The sequence below is a fragment of the Erythrolamprus reginae genome, chromosome 3 (assembly GCF_031021105.1).
Source record: "Erythrolamprus reginae isolate rEryReg1 chromosome 3, rEryReg1.hap1, whole genome shotgun sequence".
NCBI classification, from domain to species: domain Eukaryota; kingdom Metazoa; phylum Chordata; class Lepidosauria; order Squamata; family Dipsadidae; genus Erythrolamprus; species Erythrolamprus reginae.
This window is the reverse complement of record NC_091952.1, coordinates 26767001-26789837: the sequence shown is the minus strand read 5'-3', so window position 1 is coordinate 26789837 and position 22837 is coordinate 26767001. Positions and strand designations below refer to the sequence as shown.

Sequence of the window (22837 nt, the reverse complement as noted above, 5' to 3'; positions counted from 1 at the left end):
CAACCCACGTGACTGCTGGACCCACTCCTTCAGTACGGAGAAGCAGCAGGTGTGCACACTTCATTTACACAAGTGGCAGATGCCCCGCCCCTCACACAAGTGTAGCTTCCCATAGTGCAACGCAGCTTGAGTTTTTCAAGAGGTAGTTTGTTATAAACAAGCACTGAAGCATAACATAATCTTCCAATGCTACCTTTTGGACACAAGATAGAACTCGAACAGTGATGGCAAACTTAGGGTGACGAAAGCACCTGTGTGTTCCCTATCGTGCATGTGTGAGTGTCCACGCCTATAATTCAATGCCTGTGGAGGATGAAAACAGCTTCCCCCACCCTCTCGGAGGCCCTCTGGAGGCCAGGAATGGCCCATTTCCCAACTTCTGGTGGTATTGGTAAGTCCGTTTTTCACCCTCCCCAGGCTCCAGGGGCTACACCCTCTACCATCTCCCTGGAGGCCCTCCGGAAGTTGAAAACACCCTCCCAGAGCCTCCATGCGAGCTGAAAAATCAGTTGGCTAGCGTGCACATGCGCATTTGAGCTGAGCTAGGGCAACAGCTCACATGCTGGCAGATATGGCTCCGCATGCCATCTATGAACTAAGATATACTGGCCTCTAAATCATCTGAAAAAAATATCTTATAATAGAGAACCAACAATCCTATGTCAACCACCTGGATAATCAGACTAGTTTCAGTTCCATATCACTAATTTATATTCCAGACAACCATCAGATTACCATGGCTCAGATGTAAGGAATCATAAAAATATTGCTACGATTATAACCTTATTCTCTAATGTTCCCTTACTTTAAAGGACAAGAATTTCAACCAGCAACAGATCTTGTTGATAGTCCTGCATTTTCATGGTTATTGTTATTATTATTATTTATTAGATTTGTATGCCGCTCCTCTCCGCAGACTCAGGGCGGCTCACAGCAATAATAAAAACAATGTACAATGACAAATCTAATATATTTTAAAATTATCTAAAACCCCTTATTTAAAAATGAAACATACACACAAACATACCATACATAAATTATATAGGCCTGGGGAAGATGCCTCAATTTCCCCATGCCTAACAGCAAAGGTGAGTTTTAAGAAGTTTACGAAAGGCAAGGAGGATGGGGGCAACCCTAATCTCCGGGGGGGAGCTGGTTCCAGAGGGTCGGAGCCACCACAGAGAAGGCTCTTCCCCTGGGTCCCGCAAGACGACATTGTTTAGTCGACAAGACCCGGAGAAGGCCAACTCTGTGGGACCTAACTGGTCGCTGGGATTTGTTAATTGCCTTTGGAATATAGTCCTGTTCACTGATCTTCTAAATCACTTTAGCAGTGATGATAAAGATTTTAGGGAGTGCCTGTGTGTGTTAATAAATTAAATAATGGCCAAAGATAGAAAATGTTGAATATACTGTAATAGTTAAGTAAAAGAAGGGAGACTTAACCAAAAAAATTAAAAATAAACTAAAGGATTAACTAAATGTATCACAGTCTCTCCAGACAGCAATAAATTACCCAGCAGGTATCTCCAGTATTAAGCTTAGTGTTTCCTTACCATGGATGTTTCTATACACCAATCTAAAATCAATAATAAAGAAATAGCAATAGCAATATCATTTAGACTTATATACCGCTTCATAGTGATTTTACAGCCCTCTCTAAGCAATTTACAGAATCAGCATACTGCCCCCAACAATCTGAGTCCTCATTTTACCCACCTCGGAAGGCTGGAAGTCTGAGTCAACCTTGAGCCAGTGGTGAGATTTGAACTGCTGAACTACAGCTAGCAGTTATCTAAAGTAGCCTGTAGTGCTACACTTTCACCACTGCGCCACCCTGGATCAAAGGTGTACTCCTGTGCTATCTGATCCAAATAGTTAATTAACAAACGAATCTATCAGTTCAGATTGAGAGGATTGCTACAAAAGGCACCACTTCCGAACATGTCATACTATCTCAATCAGTCTAAACAGTGGCACAAAATCTAACAATGGCATATTATTAAATTTTCCATCTAAAATCATAGGCAGCAAAATGTCTAAAAGTCTCTTACATAGGACAAAAAAGAATTATGAAAAGGAAAAAAATTATGTAAAGATTCTGTTGAGAAAAGTATTATTATAGTATGAGTAAGCTTTGCTTTGCAAGTCCAAGGACACTTTTATCTCTAGAACAGCTCTCATATAACAAAGTTATAAAAAATTTGAATTCAGAGGCTACTGTAATTCAAACATGCCTTTCCTCCAGGAAGGAACTTATAAGCGAACTGAGAATCAACATAGATATGGGAAGTACCTCTCTGTGAAGTATATCTGTTCTATAATAGTTATGAACCTATGAATTCTTTATTAATAATTCATTCAGTTTTTAACTTATTTATTTATTTAGAACTTATTTTTCACCACAAAAGAAAAGTATTGTCTAACAAATAACTAATTCTAAATTGTTCATAGTTAATAAATACATGATACTGGATATCTGTGTTATGTAGTCAATGCAGGCTGGGGAAAAATAAAATAAAAAAAAACATTTAAGCTTATTAAACTTTCTGCAAAATTTTCTTGGATATTGTGTCTCTCAGAATACAAGATAAACGGGTTATACACCATTGTCTTGAGCAACAGTTGTTTTTGTGTAACACTGCTGTTACACCAAAAATAATCAATTAAAATTAATTAACACTACTGTTCACCAAAAGTAATCAATTAAAAAAACAAATATTATCAATATCAGGCTGTCTTTTGTGACATTGAAAAAATCCACTACATTAGATACTTGACTTTAAATGGTTAGATCTGATGCTCCAAGAAAATTATTATTTAGAAACTTTTCCTGATGTAAAAGGCAATTTATCACATCAGGTAGTTCTTATACTAATTTTCTGATTCCCTGTTCAGTTACCGGTACTTATTCCTCACTCAACTTAAAAGGATTGTCTAGGACAGTGATGGCTAACCTTTTTGTCACCACCTGCCAAAAGTGTGCGCACCCATAATGCAATGTGTGTCCGACCTGGGGCAATGGCTCACATGCCTGCAGAGGGCTCTGCATGCCACCTGTTGCATCCATGCCATAGGTTCACCATTACGGGTCTAGGACATCTACAGGGCACCTCCACTAGAAAAGTAACTTTATATCATGGCACGTATAGACACTACTAGTATTTAACTGGATCAAGACCAAATTTAATCTGTAAGTGTTTGCATAGGAACACTATACTTCCAAGCCATTATTGTTGCTACTACTTATCTCTAAGAAATTATTATTTTGGCATTGAATAAAGTTGTCATTTAGAGTAAAATATGACCAATTTAAGATTGAATTCTGTAATTTTAAGCCACATAAAAATATACATGAACACCAGACAGCAATGAAAAACTTCTCAAAATCTATCTCATGAAGAAATAAGCAGCCCAAAAAGCATGATCTGTAAATCATTTCAGCATGAACATAATTTATTTCCAAGAAATATCTGAAGATTAGATTAACCAGAAGCTAACAATTGACTATTGACTGAATAATGATAATGATATGACTAAAAGGAAAAGGGAGAAAATAGTAGTCAGCATTACTGTTTTTTTAAAAATCACTTTATCTATCCTCACTTGATCCAATTCTGATCAGAATCCTTAGTCAATGAAGAGGTTTCTATACCTCTTCTGTTTTTATACTACCTGCTACCATAATATGAGCTAAAAATATATCAAGCAAATATAAAAGAAAAAAACTGGGGAATACAAACACACTATTTAAATTAACCTTCCCAATTCAACACCTGAATCATATCCCACCTTCCATTTTGTATGTTGAATTGAAGAGAATAAACAGCTGAACTAATCAAAGTCAAAGATAAAAAGAACAGGAACAAAATTAAATAAGCCAGAGGATAGTAATATAAAAAGAATACAGTATTAAGGAGATAAGGGTGAAAAGCCGCTTCTGCTGATGTCATGGAAATGTTTGATACTGATATGGATGGGTAACTTTAGCCCAGTCACTCTATCTCAGCCCAACCCACCTCAAAGGGTTGGTGTGGGGAAAATAGGGGGTGTATGAACATACCTAATACTCCTAGTATTAAACATGTACTTGCATTGGCATCCTTCAGTCTAGAAAGACCATGGTATCATGCTCTGGATTCCCCATGCTAGGTATGTTCACACACCTAATATTAGGTATGTTCACCATCATGTATAAAAGTAGGAGAGACACTATCTTAGATTATTATTTATTAGATTTGTATGCCGCCCCTCTCGGGATTTTAGATGCCAAACCCCACCCCCCCACCCCGAGAATATATTAAAAGTGCGGGGTGGTGGTGGTGGAAGGGAAACCTGTCATGTACTCAACCATTTTTAAAAAAAAATATGACTGTATTAAGGTGGGACAACAAACATATGTATACACACATACAAAAATTCAGCAAAAACATGAGATACATACATATGTCCAACTAACAGAAAAAATGCTTCAGCGAGCCAAGAATATTCCTTTTTGCAGCCTTACGAGAACAAGAGGCTCAGAACCAGGAATTCTCGTGGGTAGCAAAAAGGGAAACGCGACCCGGGAGCGCAGCCTGGCAAGAGGAGCCCATGTCGGCAATAAACCACTCGGGAGGAGAGGAAGCGTGTTTTGTGAGGGAGGAAGAAGAGAAAGAGCGCGCTTCTTCCACCCCCGCTGGGAAAATTTTGGGAAGAGGGAGAGGCAAGAGACCTCAGGCACCAAGCCCCCACCCATGGCTGCGGCAACTGGAGCGGGCGGGAGACAGAGGAAGGGAAGCTGAGTGGGCAACACCGGCCGCTTCCCCACACACCCCTCCACCCCCGCCTCCGTGCGCTGCAATAGCGGGCAGCGGCGGCCTGAATCTGGCGGTGCGCCCCTCACCACCTCAGGCGGGCGCTCCGTACCCTCCCCTTTCCTGCGCTACCGTTAGACTCCTCGCGCCCCCCCTCCACTCGCCCTCGGACGGCGCACGCGCGCCCAAATCGCGCGCGCCCTCCCCTTCCCCCCCTGCACCGCAATCTCCCCTCAAAAGACCCCCCGCTCTCGGTTGCCCGACGTCCTCGCTTCTCCCGAGCAAGGCCGGGCGTGGGTGGGGGGAAAGCGCGTCTCCCTCCCAGGCGCGTCGTCAACCCGGAGGCGACTTGAGCTGTTTTTTTTTTTCCCCAACCGCGCCGCGCGCGACCCCTTACCAATGCCGGGCGCCACATAGACGAAGTAGAGGAACGAGGAGGAGAGCGAGAAAAAGAAGAGCGCGGCCAGCAACGACCTCCGGGGAAGCCGCCAGGGCCTCCAAGGGCTCCGCTTCCACCGCATGGTCCGCCCCCCTCCTCGAGCTGACTGAGGCGAGAAGGAGAAAGTGGAGGGGGAGGCGGATGGCGGCGGCGCTGCTGAGGGGGAAGCCTGACTCGGGAGCGGCGGTGGATGAGGAGGAGGTGTAGCAGCGGGGGTCCTTCCTCCTTGCCTCACTTGCTCCCTCGGTGCTTCCGCGCGGCTCCCCCCCGTCGGCGACGGCGCTGCATGAGGGAAAAAGAGTCGGCCAGCAGCGCCGCCCGACGAGCCCCTCCAGACTCTTATAGCCTCCGCCTGGCCGCTCCCGAGTCTGGAAGCACCGGCGAAACGGAGAGGGAGGAGCCGGCGAGGGCGGGGAAAGTGGGGCCTTTCAGGGGCTCTCTGCAAAATCCGTTTTTTTTTCGGAGCCTCAACAGCGGACCTGCTCCTTTCCTTGACGCGCTCCCCTCGGTCTCGCCTGGCCACCTCTCAGGGACCGTCCGCAAACTCTCCCCCTTTTTTCCCGTCCTTCCTGGTCTCGTGGGCAGGCCTGGGAGGGGTGGCCTTGGCCGGTGAGGTCACCGAGCCCGCTTTGCTTTGGCGATTTTCGGATGCCGATTTTTCCCTCGACCTTCAATGGCTTATAATTTAGTCACTTCACTCCATCCGGTAGCGGCTTCCTCGGCTAATAAACTGTATTAAACGGTTTAAGATTCTGCGAGATAACAGCTAATTTCATCGCATGTCAACGGAGGGACTTTTGGCTGCCATGGACTAAGACAGCTCTCCTATAGCGACTTCACTTCATTATCTGGGAATGGATGGAAGAAATGAAGAAATGGAACAGGGAAGAAATGATAGAGGGAATTGAAGTAGAATGGATGTTGGGTGAAAGTGACCAAGTCATCCTAAAATACAACATATGTAATATCTGGACCATGCACACCAACGACAACCCTGTCAAGAATCTGTAAATAAATTTTCATTTAGTAAAGTCACAATTTTAAAATAATTACTAATAGCAAAACAATCTTGGTTAACAACATGCTGAGCCACATTTATCTTGTGAATGTACCAGTTTGGGTTTATACAATCAATTGTAGGCAAATCAGTTGTATGAAAATTCCTATTAGGAGAGTCTCCCTATGCATTTCCATAATTTTTCTAATCAGCATGGCCTATAATGAACAAAGAATTGGACAGCCTCATATACTTCGAATTAAATAAATACTGCAGCCATGCTTGCAACAATGATGTGATTGTAGAGTCTAACACAGGCTGGAGTGGTACAAAACGCCTGGGAAAAATGGGACTTATTGGCACACTCTTATGACCCTGGGTCTTTGTGGAATAACTGAAGACATTTCAGATGTTATCATTAGTCCAAGGTATTGATTCTATAAATCCAATTATTTGAAATCATTTAACTTCTACGAGCAAAAAGCACAATATGTATTTTATCAATTCCTCCAACTGGTGGCCATGGAAAACACCCCATGGCAAGGTCTAGAATCTACTAATCAACCACCACAGAAGGGTGAGCAAAGGACAAGCAAAAGATCAACAGGAAAAATGTGGAAGGCTGAAAAATGCAGAGTTGCACCTCCTTTAGGACTAGCAAGGAGGAAACCACCTGCCTAGAACAAAATGTGTGTGTGTTTGTCAAACCATTTGATTAGATCTAGTTCAATCTAATCTAATTTCAGATTCCGGTAAGGGTGTGGCTAGCTGGTGAAAGCTAAGTAGCTTGAAATAGATCTATGCTAGTCTCCCTTCATTTTCATTATGAGCAAGAAATATGTTACACATGTAGAATATAGTTTGTCAGCTGTAAAATTAACTGCCTGGAGGGCCGGAGAAGCAAAAAGGAAGCAGTACGCTCCCTCCCATATTTAGGTATACCAGGGTGATTTGACAGAAAAAAAGCCAAAAAAGACTCCATATATAACTTCCCTGTTAGATGATGAGACAGGAGGAGAACCTGTGGCCAAGAGATTAAAAGCTACTGCCTTACTGCCCAGGTTCAAATCCCGGTATGGGTATGGCTACCTTATGAGAGCTAAATAGCTTGAAATAGATCTATACTAGTCTCCCTTCATTCTCATTATCAGCAAAAAAATACGTTACACACATACACACAAACACACACATATACATACATACATACATACATACATACATACATACATACATACATTGCATTTTATAATTTCTGGAGTCATTTTCATAGTTGCTAGCCAACACGTTCTAAATGTAGTCATTGCAAATAAAGTTCCATATTTTGCAAACAACAAACTGAAAATAAAAGGAGAAATAAACCTGGGCTCACTGCCCAATAGTATGTTCTGCATAACAGTATTACAACAATGAAACTGAATACTTTTACAAAAAAATTGAATAATAAATAGCCCAGCTGTCTTTCAAAAATATTATTATAAAACAGGGATGTCAAACTGATAGCCCATGGGCCAGATATGTCACACGCAGGTTATGCACATCCCAGCTCCACAAAGTGGGAAAAATCATGATATATCACATGATGGTAATATGATGCCACGAGTTTCACATCCATGTCATAAAAGATCTGTGCTTGAATAAGTTCAAGATAAAAGTGTTAAAATTTTGTGGGAAAATTCTTAGAAGATTAGTGAAATAAAAATATTGAACAATTGGCGATCATTGTTGAATCATAAAAAATATTTGTAGTGAACATCTGTTTTAAGAAACCAGCATGAAAGCACTGAATTTGGCATTTCCCAATTAGGAAACTAAAGCAAATACAGTGGTACCTCGTCTTACAAACGCCTCGTCATACAAACTTTTCGAGATACAAACCCGGGGTTTAAGATTTTTTTGCCTCTTCTTACAAACTATTTTCACCTTACAAACCCACCGCTGCCGCTGGGATGCCCCGTCTCTGGACTTCCGTTGCCAGCGAAGCACTCGTTTTTGTGCTGCTGGGATTCCCATGATGCTCCCTTTGCTGGGAAACCCCACCTCTGGACTTCCGTTTTTGCGATGCTGGGATTCCCCTGCTGGGATTCCCCTGCAGCATCACAAAAACACAGAAGTCTGGAGGTGGGATTTCCTATGGAGGGGATCCTCAGGGGAATCCCAGCAGCGGGCTGGCAAAAGGGGTGAATTTTGGGCTTGCACGCATTAATCGCTTTTCCATTGATTCCTATGGGAAACATTGTTTCATCTTACAAACTTTTCACCTTAAGAACCTCATCCCAAAACCAATTAAGTTTGTAAGACAAGGTATCACTGTATCAAGGTTATATCTCCATCCTGGGGTAAAGCAAGAATTGCTGTCGCTTTTCTTTTGTGGTCCTGGTCTGTGAGCATTTGGAACGGGCGGATTGCTATTACCACCGCTTCCAGTGCACTGCGCATGCAGCTTCAATCGTCTTGCATGTGCGTACTGTATATATATTCAGTATTAGGCTGCAGCTAGAATGGTCAGGAATGCTGTTCCGCTAGTGAAAATGGAGATGCTCATCCACAATGTGTGCACACGCACGTGTGAGATTCGGCTTCTGCGCCTGTGCTGGAAGTGAAATCTTGCGTGAGGACACTTGCACGCACGATATTTCACTGATTTTTGGTGATTTCTTCGCTTCCATGCGTTACTGGGATTTGAACCTGGCCCAAATCTTGCATGGGCAAGATACATATACACACATGTGCAGAAGCAAAATCTTGCATGCGCGTCCCCTTGTGATATTTTGCTTCTGGGCATGCGCACAAAGCAAAAAAAAAAATGAAGAAAAATTATGGCAGCACTCATAGGATTGCCACCAGAGCGGTTATGCGCAAATTGCACAATCTGGCAGCTTCTACCAGTGCGCAGTCCCTTACCTCACCAGTAGCAACCCACTACTGGGCTGGAAGAAAGAGAACAGGTTTCCACTGAAACATCACAATTTGAGTTCTTTTAGACTCACAACTCCTGCTCAAACAGCAAGTGGCAGTTGTGGCTAGAAGAGCCTTTACACAACTTCATGTTCATCAGGCATATAACTTTGTATTCTGTTTTTTGGCTATGAAAACTGATAAGGAACAGAATATAAATATTTACACATAAATATTTTAAATAAATTAAATAATAGTCCCATTACTTATTCAAGGCAGCACCTTGTTTAATGAGCCTTTATCTCATAGATATTAGTTTAATCAAATTATAAACAACTGTAATCCTCAATCCTCCATAAATTCATGCAAAGTGGTTATCTACTTCATACTTTGGGCATCATATTAGTTCTAACCAAAGTGTGCAGAAAACTTTGAAGGGAAATTTGCCTCATCCATTCCTTGGCTCACATACCTCTAATGAAAGTACTTTATGTTTGCTATCAAGACATACAGTAATTCTTACAACAATAAATCTATTATTATTAACTAAAAATAACATGAATAAAAATAATACTAATAATACCGTGTTTCCCCGAAAGTAAGACAGTGTCTTATTTTCTTTTTATCCCCAAAAGCCCCACTATGTCTTACTTTCGGGATATGTCTTATATTGTTAAAGGGGCACTGACAGCTAAAAAAACCTGTGTAAAATGTGTTTTTTTAGTGTATATGCATTTTACCTTCTGTGACGGGCGGGGGGGGGGAGGTTTCTTTGGAGTAGGGACGTGCCCGAGTAAATTTGCAGAGGCGGCAGTGACAAGTGCAGGGGACGGCGCGGCGACGTATGGAGAGGGGGACGGTGCGGACGTGGGCAGGAGGCGGCGCGCAGCTAGATGAGAGGGAGGCGGCAATACCCCCCGTGTTTCCCCGAAAGTAAGACATATGTCTTACTTTCGGGTACGGCTTATATTAGCCGACCCCCCCTGAAACCCCCGATACGTCTTACAATCGGGGGTGTCTTACTATCGGGGAAACAGGGTAGTAGTGAAAGTATCAGTCCTTTGTTTTTCTTGTTATGTAGAAAAAAATATGTATTCACACACCAATATTTTTTAGTTTATATATCTCACACATTAATACATGTCTACTTTATAGTATTTCATTTTGGAGTTAATAGCATCATGCTAAGAAACGAAGCAGAAATAATAAACCAAAGCATTAAATAAGGAAAAGATAAGATTTTTACAGTTAAATCTACGGTAGTTTATTCCTTTCCATTCTTATGAGCTATTCCTATATAAAAACATTGAGGCAATTCCTGTACATTCCTGACTTTATCTTTTTGTGTTTCTTATGTATCCATTTCCATCATGTTCAAATTATTATGATTTTCCCGACATATTCAACTCTCAGTTCTGGATAAGAGCAGATGTTATATAAAACTATTTTTGCTTCTTTTTGGCCTTCATTCCTCACAACAAACTATATGCTTACTGGATCCAATTTGGGTCATTCTCGGGGACCAGAGGTTTCATCTTCCAAGCTTTTGCACTCGCACTGAAGCCCATCCTCAGGGAACTTCACTGTATGCTTTGGGCTTTCTGTGTGTGATATTTATATGGGACCTTATAATTATGCTGTTATAAGTTAAGAACATAGTTTCCAACATTTTTTTAAAAGCAAGTGGTGCAGAGTGAATGGCAGCATTATTTTGTGTGGGGAGAAAAAAGAGAAGTTTCTCTAAGGATATAGTAGAGCAGTGTTTTCCACCTTAGCCACTTTAAGACATATAACTTCAACTCCAAGAATTCCCAAGCGGAATTCTGGTAGCTGAAGTCCACATATTAGAAACTTGACAAGGTTAGAGTTTGATGCCTCGCTCTGTGAAGCCATGACAGTAAAACACTATCCTAGTATTTCTCAACCTGAGAAAAACCTCAAACTTTAAGATCTCCTATTAATCTCCCAAAATCTCCTATTAATATGCTAGCTGGAGAATTCTGGGAGTTGATGCCCATATGTCTTAACGTTGACAAGACTAAGAAACAATGAACTCTCCTGTTTCAAACTTAGTTGCATTCTTCTTTCACAGCCATATTTTATTGCATGTCCTTTAATGGAAACAAATTAATATTACTCATGACTTCACAAATAATTACTAATTTATAATGCCTCATTAACCATGTTTAATATAATTAATCTTGCAGATGCCAAAGAGAAGTCATAAACTGGCTTAATGTAACTGAGCAACTGAGCAACAAGAAAGTTACCTCACTGAAGAAGGAATAGACACAAGTCAGTTGTCTACCTTAAATTACTGTGCAGTTATTTTAATTATTAGATATACAGCTTGCATTTGCTCCAGAACTCAGACAGGCATATATAACACAGCATTTCATCTTCTCAGCATTGTGGGAGTTGGGTAGCTAATCTAGTCTAAACAATTGACTGACTGTGTGACAAACCATAGTATTTTCTCTTCACAAAAACAGCCCTGTGAGGGGACTGAGGTAAGAGAGTGTGACTGTTTCAAAGCTGCCTGCTTAAAATGAGGGGGGCCTTGATCTCGGATCTTGGCCAACCCACACACACACACACAAACACAAACACCACATATATTTGGCCAGACATGCATGAAATCTATCAGTATTTCTAGATAATCAAAATATTGTGTTAAAAAATAATAATCATGCTGTGTAGTCCACAGCATGGGACAACCACAAAGAAGGCTTCCCTTCTAGTCCACACACCTCCCACGTTACACAAAATTGTATATTTAGCAAGTTTTCTCTAGAATCTGTCATAGGATGGATGAAGTAGAATCTAATTGGGGAATGATCCTCTCAGCCATGTACCCTGGAATCCTTAATGTTGTATTTTAAGGTGAAGCAGCAAGCTTACTGGCAGTTAGTATAACACAAAATGGGTGTTATTTATTTTATTTATTCAATTTTTATGCCGCCCTTCTCCTTAGACTCAGGGTGGCTTACAACATGTTAGCAATAGCACTTTTTAACAGAGCCAGGCTATTTGCCCCCACAATCCGGGTCCTCATTTTACCCACCTCGGAAGGATGGAAGGCTGAGTTAACCTTGAGCCAGTGATGAGATTTGAACCGCTGACCTTCAGATCTACAGTCAGCTTCAGTGGCCTGCAGTACAGCACTCTACCTGCTGCGCCACCCTGGCTCATTTATCTTGCAAATCCGTTGCAAAGTCCTGACAAAATATCCTGACATCACATCTGTATCCTCAGCATGTCAGAGTGTCTTCTGAAGGCTGTGAAATGTTTGTACTGGTGTGTGTGTGTTTGTGTGTGTGTGGTGTTTGTTTATTCTGGGATATGGATATGCAAATCCAGCCTGTGTGTGTATGTGATGTTTGTTTATTCTGGGATACTATGGATCGGGGCAGATTCCATTTTTTGCCACTACCAGTGCACTCCGCGCATGCACAGAAGCAAGAAATTGCCAAAATCTCACGCGCACGTGCATCCCCTCATAAGATTTTACTTCCTGCGCATTTGCAGAGACAAAAACATGCTGGGACACATGCACACACGCACAGAGGACACCTGAAGCTGCACACACAACTCAGTTTTTACTACCAGTGCAACGTCCTTTACTGTTTTGGTAGGAACCCACTGCTGCTATGGCTATGCAAACCTAGTCTTAGTATCAAAATACTGGCTAAACAAATAGTAACTTCAAAGAGTGTGTGTTACTATCAGGAGAGATCAAGGACTATCCTGCCAAATACAATTCTGCTCATCCAGTTTGAACATTGAAGAAGGCATTTTTTGAATTTTCTCACCCATGGGAGACTAAGGAACTGGAACTCAGGCCCTCTTGTTAGTGGCCCTTGCCTTATAATTATGCTCCCTCATTCCATTTGACACCCACCTGTCTTATATTCAAGAATGTCCTCAAAATGATTTTATTTCAACCAGTCTTTCATGTATAGGTGGACATCTACCCTCATTGGTTTGGTGATTTTGAGCTGCTTAAGAGATATTAATTTTGTACTGGTGTACTCGTGCGTTCTGCCCAGAGTCATATACTTTGGGGTTGTTTAGAAGATCTATTTGTATCAGGGAATTGCACAGCAAATGTCCAAATGAAGTCAGAGACACTGACACGAACTTGCAGTTTTATATAAATAAATATATTTAACATTTATATTTACAGAAGATAGGATAGTTCAAATACACAGGAACATCATGAAGTAAAAACTTCAGACAGCATATTGTTCTGTCTGGGTCACTCCAGAAGCCAAGACCAACCCAAAAAGAGAAGCCAGACACACTGGTAAAAGGCAAAGGCAGTTTTATAAAATGCAAGAAAAACACAGGTAACAGAAAATGTCCTTACAAACAGGAAAATGCTGTATCTTCAGATATATTCATGAAGGCCAAAAAGTCCATGCAGCAATACATAATTCTGGCTGCCATACCAAGGCTGGAGATAGCAGGCCTACACCTCCCACGGAACTTCCAAAGCTGCTGGGCCACAAGCCAGGAACGGAGACGCCAAGAAACAAGACAGGATAACGCCACACCAAGCTGATAATACTCCACATGGCTGCAAGGGCTTGCCTGCCTTTTAAACCCTGCTGATGAGGACCAGACCCAACCCCAGCTGTTTCTCATTCAATGGTGGAAATATCTCTTTAAGTGCTCTTTTCGTTGCTCTGCACGTCGCTGTCTCATATCAATGACAGCTTGGGCGTCATCCCCTACTGACTCCATGCTACTGGCTGGGGAGAGCCCCCCCCCCCCGGGGCTCTCAGGCTGCTCTCCCTCCTCCTCTTCCTGACTTTCCTCTCCCCCGTCTGCCTGGTCCTCCCCCTCCTGTTCACTGTCCTCCTCCTCTGGGCATGGATCCAGCAGAGACGCAGCCGGTCCCTGAGGAGCCTCAGGCTGAATCACAACAGCATATAGAGCACACAGAAGAAAAGAGTGAGAAAAGGGGAAACTTCCCTTTACACCCACAGCAACCAATTGCACAGAATATGACTCTTAGTTTCCATTTATCAGGTTAAAACATGACTTTCGAAATTGAAAAATGAGAAACCAATGAAACCAGCTAAATGCATGTACAAAGGATAGAAGTAGCAATACAGGAACTCTTTGACTCACCACCATTAGTTTAGTGACTATTCAACTTTACAACAGCACTAAAAAAGTAACTTATTCATTTATTAATTGGATTTACGTGCCGCCCCTCTCCGAGGGACTCCGAGGGACTTGGAATTTATGGCCGATCCACACTTACAACTCTTGCAACATCCCTAGAGTCAAATGATCAAAATTCAGTTAGTTGGCAAGCAGCATGTATTCACCACAGTAGCAGTGTCTTGGGGTCACGTGATCTTCATTTGCAACCTTCCCAACAAGCAAAATCGATGAGGTTAACTAGTAAAATCAGGAATGATTTATTTAAGAACAGAAATTATACTGACAGTTGCGGTTGCAAGTTGAGGACGACCTGCATGCAAAACAGTGGAAGTAGGTACTGCAGTTTATTAGGAGCTAAAATGATTAGGGAGAGCTTCAAAAATCAGGGGTGGGTGGCTGGGGAATTGCAGGGATTCGGGAGAATCTCTAGCTAAGATTCTGCGCAGTTCGGAGAACCCCCAAATCCTATTCCTAGCTGGTCCCATCCACCCCTCCCACCCCTCCCAGGAGTCCCCATGTGGCCTGTTTTAGATGCAGGTAAGTACGGAGTGCGTGCAGAGGCTCAGGGAGGGCAAAAAACCCAGGCCTCCCGGAAGTTCAGGAAGGTCAGAAAGGGCTTATTTCTGGCCTCCAGAGCTTAGGGAGGCCATTTTCACCCTCACAGAGGCCTCCAGAGCCCAGGGAGGGCAAAAATGCCCCCCAGTACCATAGTGTAGGTGGCTAACTAGGCCACGCCTACCCTGGCCATGCCCACGCCCACCCAGCAAACGGGCAGAGAACCCCTTGCTAAGATTTTTGAAGCCCATCCCTGTTCAAAATATTTGTACAGATACTAGGATGTAATCTTTGGGGCCAAAGTTCAGGAGAATTGATGGCGATCGTTCACAAAGATTATTAGGTGCAAATAGAAATACAGTACATACAATTTCCATAACAAGGAAGATAAAGGAGAAATTGTTAAATTGATTATTTTATTCAAAGAGAACATATTTAAGTACGCTTTTCACTTGGATATCACTTGTGGATTTTGTGTTGTGATTAAAAAAAGAAGAAACTTTAACTTTGGTTTTATCACTCAGATAGATTTGTCTTTATAGAAATGGCTAGTTATATATTAATGTGTAAAAACAAAAGCAAATTGAAGCTGGAGTGTTTTTATCTTGTACTGTGCTAAAAAATGTCTGAAGTCAATGCCTTTCTCCCCTCTTCCCCCCCCCTTGTAGTTTACACCTTCTTTTCCCCTCTTCCTTTCCTTCTCTAATTTTCTATTTCTATTTTTGTTTATTTTATATATTTAATTAATTAATTAATTAATGAAGGGGAAATAAAGGAGAATTCGAGTATCTTAAAACAGCTCTATAGATTTTGGCTATGTTAGTGTTGGCAACATTTGCCCTTAAGAAAACAAATTTTCCATGAATGCCTAATTATAGTACAACTGGCTTAGTTGGTCCTTTTCTTTGCCAACTGCTAAGAACAAATGGGAACAAGGTGTAATGAATATTGACAGTGATTTATTTTAATCAAGACAGTGCTATAACTAATATGCTTCATTTAGTGCCTAATCTTTTAGAAATAATGTTATGCTGTAACAATTACTGTACTTCTTAAAACAACTGTATTTATGTACGACATAAAGATTTAGTCTGAATCATACTTTCATTTACTTATTTAACTTATATAAACATGAAATTGGCAAGATTCAAAGCAGCTCTCTCAGCATGGAGCCTTGGGCAAGGATGATACACTAGTGTAGTGAAGCTAGGTTCCGGGTTAAATCCTATCAGCCTTCCCTGGTAAACCAGATAGGAAACATAATCAGATGCACTAATTCTATCGTACGTCTACCTTAACAGAATCTGTAGAGTCTGCAAGTAAAAATGTCCCACTGTTTCTTTATACAGTGGTACCTCGAGATACGAGTTTAATTCGTTCCGGACCTGGGCTCTTAAGTCGAGCAGCTCTTATCTCGAACGACTTTTCCCCATAGGAATTAATGTAAATAATTTTAATTGGTTCCAGCCCTCAAAAAACTCACAAAGTTAGTCTAAATTATGCAGAAAGACATGTTTTTAATGAAGAAATGTACATGTACATATAAATGAATAATGAAGTTTCTTTCACTTAACTTGTAAACTTTCTTAAACTTTTAAATTTACATATGTTCAACTTCTCTGCCACCCAATCCTGTAGGACAGAGGTCCCCAACCCTTTTTGCACCAGGGACCGGCTTTAAGCGATCAAGAGAGGAATGGGTGAATGAATGGACGGAGGGTGGGAAGGAAGGAAGGAAAGAGGGAAGGGACAGGAACAGAGGAAGGAAGCAAGGAAACTTATGAAAGGGGAGAGTAAGAGAGGAATGAGTGAAGGGAGGGAGGGAGGGAAGAAGGTGGGAAGGAGAAAGAAAAGAAGAAATAGAGGAAGGGAAGGTAAAAGAGAGAAAGAAAAAGAGCAAGAAAGAAAGCTGCAAGCACCCCCCGAGCCCCCCAGGCCGGCTGCAACCTTTTAAAACACGCGCGCCGCTTCGCAGCTGTCTCCTGAAGCCGAACGCGGAAGTTAGCGTTTGGCTTCAGGAGACAGCTCCTTGGCGCTTGTATCTCGAATTTGGGCTTGTAAGTAGAACAAAAATATCTCTCCCCTCCCAGCTCTTATCTTGAGTTGCTCTTAAGTAGAGCAGCTCTTATGTCGGGGTTCCACTGTATAGCCTGATCAATTGGGATGGGCCTTTCCTAGGTTTCTCTTCATGAGCTCCTCCCTCTATTGCTATTCGCTAGCAATAGCAATGGCACTTAGACTTGTATACAGCTTAGACTTGTATACAGCTTCACAGTGCTTTACAACCCTCTGAGCCGTTTACAGAGTTAGCCTATTGCCCCCAACAATCTGGGTCCCCATTTTACTGACCTCGGAAGGATGAAAGGCTGAGCCAACCTTTTTTTAAAAAAATATTTTTTTTACTATCTTTAGATAAACATCCATACATATACCATAATATCAAAACATACACAATTGTACATTTCTATCCAAAATGCTTAAAGTTACGTATGTTTTGATTCATAAATTGTTGGCTGAACTTGATTTTCCAGCGTTAAGTCATAGCTCATACTTCCATATGCACAATGTTATGTAATATTTTTTTTAAAAAAATTGTATTGGAGAGGCATAGTTGGGAACAGCCTACCCCACTTCAACCTAAATTTAATCCAAGTTCTAACAAACTCAAGTGAAACATTTTGTTCTCTTGCACTTCAGCAGCAAATCAATATTTTTTCCACAGTAACTTATTGATTGATTGATTGATTGATTTGATTTGATTTGTATGCCGCCCCTCTCTGTAGACTCGGGCTAATAGCAAATATAGCTAATATTACCATTAGGCAGAACAATGAAGTAATTCATCAGTCAACACCTGCTGAGAGATGTGGAATGAGACCTGTTGAAGAGATTGGACAACTATTTATCTGAAATGGTATTGGGTTTTCTGCCTGAGCAGGGAGTTGGACTAGAAGACCTCCAAGGTCCCTTTCAACTCTGTTATTCTGTTCTGTTCTATTCCTTGCCCCTTAAAGCTATTTCTTCTCTTAGTTTGAATAGATGCGTACCAGTGAAAGGCAGCAAAAAAAAATTCTACCACACTGTGGGCAGGGCTTATTTTGTGGGTGTGACTTTCCAGCCATGTGACCAGGTGGGAGTGTCTTAACGATCAGGTGACTGGAGGTGGCTTAAAGGTCAAGTAACTGGCTTAAAGGTGTCCAACTTGACGTCACTCACGTCAAGGGCTTGGGTTAGGGTGCCTGGCCTCTCTTTGCCTCAAAGAGATATAATTTCCCTTACTATTACTGAACATCCAAAATATACTATGACCTATAAAGCCCTACATGGCATAGGAACAGACTATCTCCAAGACCACCTTCTGCCGCCTTCTGCCGCATGAATCCCAGTGACCGATGAGGTCCCACAGAGTTGGTCTCCTTAGGGTCCCGTCGACCAAACAATGTCATCTCGCGGGACCTAGGGGAAGAGCCTTCTCTGTGGTGGCCCCGGCCCTCTGGAATCAGCTCCCCGTGGAGATTCGCACTGCCCCCACCCTCCTTGCCTTCTGCAAGAGTTTAAAAACACATCTTTGACACCAGGCCTGGGGACATTAGACCTTTCCCTGTCCAGCAAATGTTTTAGTGTGATTACTGAATGAATGAAAATGAATGTTTTTAAAGTTAGAATTTTAAGAACTTTTTAGTATATTAATTGGATAACTACTGTTGTGTTTCGCTATATGTTGTGAGCCGCCCCGAGTCCATGGAGAGGGGCCGCATACAAGTCCAATCAATCAATCAATCAATCAATCAGCAAACAAACAAACAAACAAACAAATATACTATTTAATTCTATGTATATATGCCATATGTGTACATACATATTACACACAGGCACACAAAAATATATATGATCTATTATATAAAATATATGTACACACACGTACGCACTGCTCTTCTAAAGTTATACACATTCAACCTCATTTACTGTGATAGGAAAAACATACTCAGAGCCCAGAAGGGGGAGAAAAAAAAATTCAAAACTTTTCTACCGGTTCTGCATACCTGACTGTACCCGTAGGAGCCCATCATTGATGCATATGCTGAAACCCTCCCCCTATCTGCCCCAATGACTGGTATTTCTTTATGAAATGACGGAGGAGCATCATCATCAGAGTTTGGAAGGAATTGGGCGGCCTACAAATTTAATAAATAAACAAACAAACAACTAATAAATCTTGACCTTTCACTTGAATTGTGTAATCTCCAACTTTCTTCACAATAAGTGGTCATACATGAGCCAGCTATGCTACCAAGGTATCCTCAAGCTATGGTCAAAAAAGTCAAGATAGCAATGTTATGATCAAAGCATCTTCTATTTTCATGTTGCACATAAACACAAATGGAGCTTTGATCATATAGAGACTGTCAACCTGTCTTACAGACTTAAACCCTGATATCCTTCAGGAATTATTAAGAAGGTGTCCTCAGCAAGGTAACATTCAGATTTGCCAGATTTCAATTCCCAGAATTCTCATAGAAAGTCACATACATTACATTATAAGAAGGAGAATGTCTGCAAAATCTTGCTTCTTTTAGCAGAACGTCAATCGTGTCACATCATTGTGCTGCAACCTACATGCTCTTGGGGCTTGAGTGTGATATCTGATACAAGGGACACAAAGCTTGCATCACCCCAAACTCCCCCTATGGATGCTACTTGATCTCAACCACTACAGACAGCTGCTGTGTGGTTGCAGGGTATTTGTATTAGTTTACACTGCTCCAGAGAGCCTATAGCCCACTCATCTGAAAGATATTGCACATTGGAAAAATGCACTTACCCTGTATTACCAACATTTTAAAATATATTTCAGTACATTTACATATTCCTACCTTTACCTATTACATATATGAAATACTGCCTATATGAAACTTGGTATTACGATATTATGAAAATCCACAAATCGAATCATTATCTCTATACCTAACCCTACTCAGATCCCTTTACAGATTGTAAGCAGCGATAGAAAGTGCCCAAGTGGTAATAGTTTTAATAGTTTCAACACTCTTGAAAACGTCCAAAAATATTTCACAAGAAGAGCCCTTCACTCCTCCACTCGAAACAGAATACCCTATGAAAATAGACTATCTATCCTGGGTCTTGAAAGCTTAGAACTGCGGCGCCTAAAACAAGATTTAAGTATTGCCCACAAGATCATATGCTGCAACGTCCTTCCGGTCAACGACTACTTCAGCTTCAACCGCAACAACACAAGAGCACACAACAGATTCAAACTTAATATTAACCGCTCCAAACTTGACTGTAAAAAATATGACTTTAACAATCGAGTTGTCGAAGTGTGGAACTCATTACCGGACTCAATAGTGTCAACTCCCAACCCCCAACACTTCTCCCTTAGACTCTCCACGATTGACCTCTCCAGGTTCCTAAGAGGCCAGTAAGGGGCGTATATAAGTGCATTGATGTGCCTATCGTCCCCTGTCCAATTGTCTTTCCTTATCTCATATATCATATATATTCTCTCCTTATCTATATATATATCATATATATTCTCTCCTTATCTCTTATATCATATATATTCTCTCCCTCCCATCTACTTCTCTGCTTTTTACTTTCTATCGTTATATATATTACTTAATGTCTATTCTCTTCCATATGTATTGTATATTGGACAAAGAATAAATAAAAAATAAATAAATAAATAAATAGCCCACTCATCTGAAAGATATTGTACATTTGAAAAATACACTTACCCTGTATTACCAACATTTTAAAATATATTTCAGTACTTTTACATATTCCTACCTTTACCTATTACATATATGAAATACTGCCTATATGAAACTTGGTACAGTATTACGATATTATGAAAATCCACAAATCGAATCATTATCTCTATACCTAACCCTATTCAGATCCCTTTACAGGTTGTAAGCAGCGATAGAAAGTGCCCAAGTGGTAATAGTTTTAGGTTGGAAGGATGCAACAAAATGGACAATACAATACCAGTATCGACACATGGTGAAAATTATGGAATTTATGGAAATGAAAATGAATACGATCGATGAAAATAAAGTGGAAAAACTGATGGGAAGATGGGACAGAGTCAGAGGTTTTATGGCTAGTGGAATTCGAGACCGAGCCATAAAGAACATATTGGAATCACTCTATACTTTGTAAATATGTCGATGTTCCTGGTTTTAAAATATTATAAATTAGTACACCCTCATTTGGCGGAGAGTCCGAATGATTGTTGTTGGGTGGCGGAAGCACATATCACGGTGCACTGTTTTGTGTTGTATGTATACATTTATATTATTAAAATCAATAAAATTTATTTTTAAAAAAGAGATCCCTTTACAGATTCTGAGGAAATAAGTTACAGTTCCCCTCACCAAATAGCAGAGATATATTTTTCTTTCCTTCGATTCAGCCTCAGTTTTCTAAGACAGGCCTTGTGAATAAGTTGAAAACCCATCAAAGGAATGTTGTGGTTTATTTAGGCGTACACATCAGTTTTGGCATGAAATGTTAACCTAACCATCTGGCTTAATTAATAAATCATACTTTAAAAACCAAGCATTCTTGATTCTAACGCTCTGGCTTGTAAAATGTATTATAAGCACAACAATCTCACAAATGACTCATCCTTATTTTCATGTCAAGGGCAGTTGTTCTTGACTTAAGGTAAATAAAAGCCCCCACCCACTTGTAATACTGTAGGACTTTATTCTTTCATAACTATTTTAATTTAGCTATACAATGTTTTTCAAGATTGGAGGCCATCAACTACCTTCAAACTTGCCTTCAAACAGTTTTGCCTTCTATGGAATTATCATGGGAATGAACTTCAGATGACCTACTGTTCATATAGTAATTATTCCAAACTGTCAATTTCTCAAGGATACAACCTGCTGTACTTTAGCATGCAAAAGAGTAATAAAATAGAATTGTACTTGAAGTAGAAAATTAAGTGTTTCTACTTCTGCTTTCTCATGAATGTAAAACAACAAAAATATTGAGAATGTCTAGGATAGATACATGCATTTTCACTGTAATGGACATCTGTAAAAATGTTATAATCTGCAACCCATATAATGTATTAATTTTAAAAGGCAGAATAGGTTTGTGGATGCATATTTAGAGGTGCCTCTTATTAAACACAATGATCTATTCTACATATAGTTTCATATAGGTTTGGGTTTGCTTTCTTTATAATAGTATAAACAGTGGAAATAAGATTTTTTTTAACTCAAGTATGTAATTAGGGGCATAGAAAATTATGATTTAAATATAGAATTATGATTTATATAAGATTTGTGTAGAAGCAAAATAGAAGCCATAGTTTTAGTTGTTCAACAGGAGCAATCAAAGCAGACTTTGGTCCACATGCATCACCAGTGAAGGGCTGCAAAAAATTTTACTACCACACTGTAGGTGGGGCTTATTTTGTGGGTGTGGCTTGCTGGCCATGTGACCAGGTGGGAATGGCTTGAAGGTCATGTGACTGGCTTAAAGGTGGCCAACTTGACATCACTCATGTCAATGGTTTAGGTTAGGGTGCCTGGCCTCTACTCGCCTACAATTTCCCTATCTATTTACTATTACTGAGCATCCAAAATATACTATTTAATTCTATGTGTATATGCCGTATGTGTATATGCATATTACCCACAGGCACACAAAAATATACATTATCTACTATATAAACTGTATGTACACACACACATAAACGTGCACAGCTCTTCTAAATTATAGAATAGAATAGAATAGAATTTTATTGGCCAAGTGTGATTGGACACACAAGGAATTTGTCTTGGTGCATATGCTCTCAACGTACATAAAATAAAATATACATTTGTCAAGAATCATGTGGTACAACACTTAATGATTGTCATAGGGGTCAAATAAGCAATGAAGAAGCAATATTAATAAAAATCTTAGGATATACGCAACAAGTTACAGTCATACAGTCAA

General features: G+C 40.6%; 1 protein-coding gene across 2 annotated transcripts in view; it reads right to left on the bottom strand.

The window, feature by feature from the left end:
* B4GALT5 (beta-1,4-galactosyltransferase 5) overlaps positions 1-22837 on the bottom strand; it is a 110106-nt gene that overhangs the window by 70316 nt on the left and 16953 nt on the right. Inside the window, exon 1 of one of the 2 annotated variants that reach the window (XM_070744639.1) lies at positions 5194-5690. The exons of the other annotated variant lie outside the window; for it this stretch is intronic. Within the exon in view, the coding sequence (XP_070600740.1) occupies positions 5194-5317 (124 nt within the window). The 5' untranslated portion in view covers positions 5318-5690. Of the gene's footprint in view, positions 1-5193; positions 5691-22837 lie in introns of those variants that run through there. 2 annotated transcript variants of the gene reach the window in all.